Consider the following 9,368-nt stretch of genomic DNA (forward strand, 5'->3'; position numbering starts at 1 on the left):
GCAAGATTAAAGCACAGTCAATAAATGTAAGACATTGGTATTCAGTTCAGTTCAGTTCAGTCACTCAGTCGTGTCCAACTCTTTGTGACCCCATGAATTGCAGCACGCCAGGCCTCCCTGTCCATCACCAACTCCCGGAGTTCACCCAAACTCATGTGGTTTGAGTCAGTGATGCCATCCAGCCATCTCATCCTCTGTTGTTCCCTTCTCCTCCTGCCCCCAATCCCTCCCAGCATCAGAGTCTTTTCCAATGAGTCAACTCTTCACATGAGGTGGCCAAAGTATTGGAGTTTTAGCCTCAGCATCATTCCTTCCAATGAACACCCAGGACTGGGCTCCTTTAGGATGAACTGGTTGGATCTCCTTGCAGTCCAAGGGACTCTCAAGAGTCTTCTCCAGCACCACAGTTCAGCTTTCTTCACAGTCCAACTCTCGCATCCATACATGACCACTGGAAAAACCATAGAATGGTTTTTAGATGGACCTTGGATGGCAAAGTAATGTCTCTGCTTTTTAATATGCTGCCTAGGTTGGTCATGGAGAAGGCAATGGCATCCCACTCCAGTACTCTTGCCTGGAAAATCCCATGGACGGAGGAGCCTGGTCGGCTGCAGTCCATGAGGTCGCTCAGTCGGACACAACTGAGCGACTTCACTTTGACTTTTCACTTTCATGCACAGGAGAAGGAAATGGCAACCCACTCCAGTATTCTTGCCTAGAGAATCCCAGGGATGGGGGAGCCTGGTGGGCTGCCGTCTATGGGGTCGCACAGAGTCGGACACGACTGAAGTGACTTATCAGCAGCAGCAGCAGGTTGGTCATAACTTCCTTCCAAGGAGTAAGCGGTATTATGGTCCTGCAATTGAAAGTACTTTTATTTATTTATTTTTTTAATATAAATTTATTTATTTTAATTGGAGGCTAATTACTTTACAATATTGTATTGGTTTTGCCATACATCAACATGAATCTGCCACGGGTGTACACATGTTCCCCGTCCTGAACCCCCCTCCCACCTCCCTCCCCGAACCATGAAAGTACTTTTAACCTAACCCAATCCAACTCTACACCATTGAACTTATGACTCCATTACCATAATTCATCAGAAGAAGACCATGAAAAAGGTAACATCCAGCTGTAGCTACAGTTCAAGAAACTATGCCGGAGCAGAGGTCAACTACTTATGTGGGAGTAGGAAACATAGCAATCAAAATGATCTTTGAGACCTGGAGATGCAACCTTAGTGTGGCTTAGCACCTAGATATGCTGCAGTTGAGTATGTGGGCCACTTTGAATTCCACATGGTGTATATATCAGTTGGTTAAAACCCTTTAGTGACTTTCCTGGTGATCCAGGGGCTAAGACTAAGCTCCCAGTGCTGGAGGCCTGGGTTTGATCTCTGATTGGGGAACTGGATCCCATATGCTGCAGCTAACAGAGTGCAGTCAAACAAACCAATCCTCCCCCCTCCCCGCCCTCAAAAAACCCAAAACAACCCTTTATTGATACTTTGTCATCCACATTGGAAATCTAGGTTATTGCAGAGCTCTCTGCCTCATCACTCATATGAAATAAACTTTTATATCCCAGAACTTTGCTGCTGTCTAGACCCAGCTGCACTTTCTAAAATAACTTGGTTAGGATATCAGGCAGGATTTTGTGTGCAGGAGGATATGAGCAAGATTGAGAACCACCCCAGTCAATAAGCAACTAAGTGCAAAATGGAAAACAGCTATCCAGAGTAACAAACTAACATTAGCTGATCACTCCTGCATTCTAAGGTTGAACCAATTATTAAGCTCAATCAGTATCATTTTCTATTACAACCATGGCAGCCAGCTCAAACTCAAAGAGAACCAGTCATTTACATAGTTAATCAAGGGCAGATTTGGGACCAGAGGTTAGAACGCGTTCTTTCCAATTCATCCTGCATTGAACTGGAGTAAATATGACTACAAGTGAAGCACTTAATTTTATTAGCATATCCTTAGTACTGCGACATTGAGATCAACTGTGGAAATTCAAAACCACAGAATTTATCAAAAATAACTTGGGGCAGAAAATTGTTAATGAAGAGGCAATAAAGATTCCACCAAATGCAAGCAAAAACCAGGGACAGAGCAAGATTTTTTTCCCTATTCCTGGGAAGGATGACATGCAAAGAACCTGAGAAAGGGAAGAGAAGGGAAACATCTTCTAACCCTTTTATTTTGAAGAACAGAAATGAATGGTTTCCTTGGGTTTTTTGGTTAATAGGATTTTACAAAAGCAGACTATTTTTTTTTTTCTTAGAGAGCATTTCCCCTCATTAAGGGACTTTAGAAGGCAGTCGTTGCTCCATTGTAATGTTGCTTATTTTTGAGGATTTTTCTTCAACCGAGTGGACCCTTAGTGAGAGGACACTGCCAAGCTGATCAAGTTCCCCAACCACTGTCTTGACAACAGCTTCTTCTTTTGAGTCTAAAATAAAATAAATGCAAGCTTAGTACTCATTCTTAACAGGTGGAAAGGTATTTAGTCACAATGGGTATGCGCGTATAAAACAGTTTGCAGAACTTCCCTGGTGGTCAAATGGCTGAGAGTGCTACTCTCAATGCAGGGAGCCTGGATTTTGATCCCTGCTCAGGGAGCTAGATCCCACATTCTGCAGTTAAGACCCAGCACGGCCAAGTAAATAAATACATAAAAATCTTAAAAAACCCCAACAAACAGTGTTTGCGAGTTTGCTGAAAATTGAGATGTAATACTCAATATCTGTGCTTAGCAAGGCCTGAGACTATCTTTCTTATCTTTTAGAACAATGGGTGTTTGAAAACATAAGTGAAACATGAATAATTCATGTTGATATATGGCAAAACCAATACAATATTGTAAAGTAATTAACCTCCAATTAAAATAAATAAATTTATACTAAAAAAAGAGAAGTATCAGGCAGGTATAGGCCTGGAGCAAGTAATATTTTCTTTTAAACACCAACTTGCCCTGTTTTTGTGGTTTAAAATAAAGTTGCTTTTCTAGAAAAACATTGAAACTGGGAAAATAATAGGTTCTAAGTAAGAAAAATGTTGGGGGAATTGATTTCCCATTTCAGTAATTTCATAATTTGACCACATCTGTTCTACAGGAATATGAAATATGAATGTTAAGAGCTGATACCTTATCCCTTCATTCACTAGAACTAAACTTATATACAATTTTACTTAGTTTCCAAATAAGTGACTTATTTAATACGACTGCTGGAGTTTAAGAGTTATTCCAAGTTAAAAAAAACAACCCTCCTGTACCTTTGACTTGATTTTCAGAATTTTTGGGCCCACGCCCTTCTGATTTGTAACATGTGGACTTGCTTTTTCTGTGAAGAGAAAAGAAAATTACTGCAGTTTTCTTTCATTAGGGAGCTCATGCTGCTGCTGCTGCTGCTGCTGCTAAGTCGCTTCAGTCGTGTCTGACTCTGTGCGACCCCAGAGACGGCAGCCCACCAGGCTCCCCCATCCCTGGGATTCTCCAGGCAAGAACGCTGGAGTGGGTTGCCATTTCCTTCTCCAATGCATGAAAGTGAAAAGTCAAAGTGAAGTTGCTCAGTCGTGTCCGACTCCTAGCAATCCCATGGACTGTAGCCTACCAGGCCCCTCTGTCCATGCATAAATAACTATGAATGGGGAATAAAAGTTTTGGAGTGCTAGTTTCAATTGAAGTTCTAGTTTCAAATATGGCTTCAACATTAGCTGGAGGAAATGAGATCTCCAAGATCTCCAGGATCCCCTGGAGAAGGAAATGGCAACCCACTCCAGTATCCTTGCCTGGGAAATCCCATGGACAGAGGAGCCTGGCTGGCTATAGTTCATGGAGTCTCAGAGTCAGACATGACTAAGCGACTAAACAACAACACGACAGGGTGGTGGCCAGTGAAGCCACAGTGGAGTGTGTTATTATAAGAAACATGCTTCCGTGCTCAATCTTAGAAAGCAGTTTTCCTCCTGGATTGGAGTCCAGGCATTGCTCAGTATTCCATATTTAAATCGTCTCTACAGTAATAGGTATAGATACTTTACATACTAAGAGATTGGATTTTGCTGCCTGTTTTCATGTCATTTAGATGCAGTAACAAATTGCTAAGTGATGCTCTTCAGAGCAGGAAATTCTAGGATACAGTATTGGTTTACACATACACTGAGAAAACCTAGTCTATGTGTGATTCATGTTTTTCACAAGTTAATATTTACCTTCCTTCCCCATCTATTAATTTGGAATACATTTCAATTTCTTTTTCTAAAAATATTTTGACATCGAGAAGCCTTTCGTGCTCAAGCTTCTGGCCTTCTGTTTCCATCCGAATCTGCTGGAGTTGGTCCTCCATTGCTCCAATCTGCTCTTGGATTTGCTGGAGCTGATGGCAGTAATTGCTTTCAGTCTCAGCCAAGGAGCATTCGTAGGAATGTTTCTGAAAGAACAAAGCACAGCTTGCACGTGTAACAGATAAACCACATGTTTATGCTTTAAAAACATTCTCAAGGTGGAAAGAAATATTTTGTACAAGGGCTAAATCTTTCCCCTTGAAAATCAACATTAGCCAAATTAAAAAAAAAATTTTGCTCTTCATTGAAAAAGCTTCCTGTTTTTCCTTCTTCAAGTTTTGGGATTAGTGAATCAGAAGTAATATTTATAGAAAAAATGCTTGATATATAATATGTCCATGTCTATTTAATACATTTTAGTGAAATATAATTAGTTATATGTATTCAGCTATATAATTAGTTATATATATTCAGTTATATGTTTTTATATATATATATATATATATATATATATATATATATATATATATGGGTTCCTAGGTGGCTCAGTGGTAAAGCATCCGCCTGTCAATGCAGGAGATGCTGGTTTGATCCCTGGGTTGGGAAGATCCCTTGGAGAAGGAAATGGCAACCCACTCCAGTATCCTCGCCTGTAGAATCCCATGGACAGAGGAGTCTGGTGGGCTACAGTCCCTGGGGTTGCAAGAGTCAGACATGACTTAGCAACTAAACAACAACACATACACACCCGCATATATATATATGTTTGTATTTACTTAACACACACACACATTCAAGTCAAGGTGATGCCTACGAACCATGGCCAGAAGGGACTGAAGTTCTATTTCCAAGGTTTGCAGGTTGCGCTTCAGTTCCATCAGCTCATTTCTGGCTGCCATAGCCGCTCCCGCATCGTCAGAAATCTGCTGATGCAGCGATGTGCTCTGAAGCATAATTGTCAGATGGGTTAGTGACCCGCTTGGTGGTCTCCTGAACAAACCCCTTGGCCTGTGATTTGCTACATATACCTTCTCGTTAAACCAGGCCTCGGCATCTTCACGGTTCTGTTCCGCCAAGTCCTCGTACTCAGCCCTCATGTTGTTCAACAGAACAGTGAGGTCCACTCCTGGGGCTGCATTTATCTTCACATTCACGTTCCCCCCGGCTGCACCCTGCATGACTTTCATTTCCTGGAAAAGCTATATGTATTAATCATCAAGGTAGACTTAAAGAAAATTATTAAAGTATAGTTGATTTTGGGCTTCCCAGGTGGCGCTAGCAGTAAAGAACCTGTCTGCCAGTGCAGAAGATGTAGGAAACATGGGTTTGATCCCTGGCACAGGAAGATCCCTGGAGAGGGAAATGGCAATCGCCTCCAGTATTCTTGCCTGGAAAATTCCATGGACAGAGGAGCTTGGCAGGCTATAGTCCATGGGGTCGCAAAAAGTCAGGCATGACTGAGCTCACACACACACACACACACACACACACACACAAGTTGATTTACAATGTTATGTTAATTTCTTCTATACAGCAAAGTAACTCAGTTATACATACATACCTATAGATTCTTTTTCATATTCTTTTCCATTATGGTTTATCACAAGGTATTGAATATAGTTCCCTGTGCCATACAGTAGGACTTTGCTGTTTATCTCTCCTATATATAATAGATTGCCTCTGCTAATCTCAAACTCCCAATCCATCCCTTCCTTCTCCCCCTTCCCTCCTGGCAATCACAAATCTATTCAGGGCAGACTTTTGATTGAGATCCACAGTGGACTTGAGGAAGGGCATCAGATACCATAAGAAGCCAGGGTTCCTTACCTCCTGGTGATTTTTTTTGAGGTATGTCAGTTCCTCACTGAGTACTTCACACTGCATCTCCAGGTCACTTATACAAAGAGTCAGCTCATCCATAACTCTGTGAAGACCGTTGATGTCAGCCTCAACACTCTGGTGGAGAGCAAGCTCATTTTCATACCTGGAAGGTTGTTAAAATGCTTGAGAACTATAATCGTAGGTAGGTGCAAAGCATGACTTTTCTAGATGTTTCATATACTAAAAGATACCAATGTTTAGTACATACCCCTGAAGCAGATGATGATAGCAAAATGATGAAACATTTTGAAACACCTATTGGTTTATGAATATTATTTTGGAGCTGTTTCTTCAGAGTTGATTTTTGGCATCCTGTATGCTTAACAGTAGAAGAAAACTACTCTTTAAAATTTATGATAGCTTTAACCTAAATGTCCATAGCAGAGAAATAGATAAAGACGATATGGTACATATATACAATGGAATATTATACAGCCATTAAAAAGAATGAAATAATGCCATTTGCAGCAACATGGATGGACCTAGAGATTATCATACTGAGTAAAGTGAGTCAGGCAGAGAAGGGGAAATATTGTATGCCATCCTTCATATGTAGAATCTAAAAAGGAATGTTACAAGTGAACTTATTTACAAAACAGAAACAGGTTCACCTACTTAGAGAACAAACTTATGGTTGTCAGGGGGGAGTGATGGGAGGAAGGGATAGTTAAGGAGTTAGTACCACTATATTTAAAATGGATAACCAATAAGAACCTACTGTATAGCACAGGGAACTCTGTTCAGTGTTATGTGGCAGCCTGGATGGGAAGTTTGAAGGAGAAGGATAGATGTATCTGTATGGCTGAGTCCCTTTGCTGTCCTCCTGAAACTATCACAGCATTGTTAACTAGTTATACTCCAATATTAAAAAAAAAAAAGGCTTTAAAAAGTTAAAAAAAATTAAATTTATGCTAGCTTTGTATCAGGGCACATTTAATCTCTTCAGTCATCTAGTCTGACTTTATAAAACCATGTTGGTTTTTAAAGCAAAAGTTATGTTCTCTATTCCAACATAGTATTTTTACCTTTATTATAATTAATTACTTTATGTTTACCTACTTCAGCCTGAAGTCATCAGTGGTCAGTCTGGCATTTTCATTTTGTAGAACAATGCTGGCATTACAGGTAGTCACAGAAATAATCTGAATAGGGTAGATGGTGCAAAATGTTAGGTGCCAAAAGTCAAGGGAGATTCCAGATCTCATGGTGATTCTTATCTTCTTAATCCATAAAACATCTATTTTAGTATCATTTTTTTCCTATTTTAAAGAAATCTGGATTTTCTGCAGAGTTTAAGAGCCAAATGTAAACTTTCCCAATCACAGTTTTATTACTCTTCATCAAAAAGTATGAGGTAAATAAAGATCAATGAAGCAATTCTATTTGGAAACAATTTCTCTTTCATCAATTAATTCTGCAAATTCTTATTGCCAGGCAGTGTGCCAAGCACTGGGAATGTAGTGTTAGCAAATTAACACAAATTTGCTAAGCGTGTTTTCTATTACATCTTTTTTTTTTTTTTTAAGGTTATGCACACCCAAAGCCTGTAGTAAAAGTATCCATCTTTCTTACCTGCCTTTTGAGATCTTCAGTGACTGAGAAATATTTACTATAGTCATGAGCAAGTTGCCGGCCAGAACCAGGCCCATATTTCTCATACCAGCCCTTGATTTTCTGCTCGAGGTCAGCGTTGGCCTCCTCCAGAGTACACACGTGGTCCAGATAGGATGCCAGGCGGTCATTGAGGTTCTGCAGTGTTACCTTTTCATTCCCAGGGAGGAGGCCATGCTCATTTTCAAGAAAACCAGTGCAGACACCACTTCCCAACCCTCCACCACCATGAGAGAAACTTCCTTTAGAAGAAACGCTTCCAAGAGGGCCAGAGAAGCTACTTCCTGCTCCCAACCCACTGCATACATTTCCAGCCCTGAAGCCTGTCCTTCCACCAGTTAGCCGACCAGCGCCAGCTTGAGAGCAGAGCCGCCTGGATCCACCAGAAAGTCGAAAAGACATGGCAACAGCACCAAACGACCCTTTCTCAGAGAGGAGCGAAGTCAAAAGTCACCATCCATGGAGGTTCGCTCTGTTGGCCTTTTATAGGATTTAGGAGGTCATTTCAGCCTTAACTATGCCCATCTGTAATAAAATATTACTTGCATGCTAATTGTTGTTTTTCATAATTGGGTGATTTTTTAACAGTGTCCAGTCTGTAGGTGGAAAGCTGGCCCAAGGATATCTTTGTATATGAAAAAGGTGCCAGATAGAGTAATACCAAATCATAGTTTTAAAAGTCAATATTGTATATGAGTCAACGTACATCTTTTTGACCTCTGAAATATATTTTAGTTGTTTTTTCCCTCCAATATAACAAAAGATTCATAATTCAAATGGACAATGTCTAACGCTTTTGTTCTGTAAATACTTATGAAGTATTTTTATTATTCATGTGTTATCGAATGTTTTCTTTATTATTCAAATCAGGCGCTCTCAATACATAGTGATCCTTTGGTAGTGGGAGCTCTCTAATTGATTAAAAAAAAAACAGAAAATAAAAGTCCTGCAGAACTTTGCTTATCAATTTAACTAAAAATTAGTGAGCATGTGGCATTGACCGAAAAATTACTTGTATTGCGATTTCTTGGTTTAGTCCAGGAACAGAATGTCTATTGAAGTAACTTCTGAGCCTCCAAATTGCTCATTTTTCTAATGCAAAAATATTGTTTAGCGTTTTATAGTTTAAATGTATGTATTTAAGACATTATGAATTTTTTTGAGAAACGAGCTTCATGTTGGTGAGGGAGTAAAATATATGAAAAAGAGGGGGATTTTCATCACTACTTAGAAAACCAATAATCATGGTACTTTAGATAAAAGATTAGTTGTCACTGGTGAGCAGAGTCTTCCTCCTTCTGCCTTGATGCCCATGGGAAGTCATCCTGTCCAGTGGGTGCTTCTTTTCCCTGTTGGGCAAATGAAAATAATAATGTTGAAAAGTCTCAAATGAATGTTGAGCAGTTCCAATAATTAATGATTACAACACAGTTGGATGGGCACAAACATTTTGTAAGTGTTAATTATTTAAATTATTATAATAAAGCAGACATGTCAGACAGAGTCAGCTGTCCATCACTTAAAATGGTGCAACTTGATTGGTTAACTGATTATGTGTCCAAATAGTTTTGAAACAGTAGT

At 39.8% G+C, this 9,368-nt stretch overlaps 1 protein-coding gene across 1 annotated transcript; it reads right to left on the bottom strand.

The window, feature by feature from the left end:
* Positions 1-2,308: 2,308 nt before the first annotated feature.
* KRT26 (keratin 26) lies at positions 2,309-8,189 on the bottom strand. Its single transcript, XM_052657986.1, has 8 exons — positions 7,749-8,189; positions 7,236-7,318; positions 6,123-6,279; positions 5,324-5,494; positions 5,114-5,239; positions 4,224-4,441; positions 3,285-3,352; positions 2,309-2,460 (listed from the first exon to the last, which is right to left on the bottom strand). Exons 1-8 carry the CDS (start codon positions 8,187-8,189, stop codon positions 2,309-2,311), a joined length of 1,416 nt encoding a protein of 471 aa, XP_052513946.1.
* Positions 8,190-9,368: the final 1,179 nt, after the last annotated feature.

This window comes from Budorcas taxicolor, chromosome 19 (assembly GCF_023091745.1).
Source record: "Budorcas taxicolor isolate Tak-1 chromosome 19, Takin1.1, whole genome shotgun sequence".
Taxonomy (NCBI): Eukaryota; Metazoa; Chordata; class Mammalia; order Artiodactyla; family Bovidae; genus Budorcas; species Budorcas taxicolor.

Bases quoted from the DNA above. Each gene is read 5' to 3' on its own strand.
- KRT26 (XM_052657986.1), bottom strand. From the start codon at position 8,189: ATGTCTTTTCGACTTTCTGGTGGATCCAGGCGGCTCTGCTCTCAAGCT. The intron at 6,280-7,235 runs GTAGGTAAACAT...ACAACCTTCCAG, and splicing joins ACTGATGACTTCAGGCTGAA to GTATGAAAATGAGCTTGCTC. The intron at 3,353-4,223 runs GTAAATATTAAC...TTCTCTTCACAG, and splicing joins TTAATAGATGGGGAAGGAAG to AAAAAGCAAGTCCACATGTT.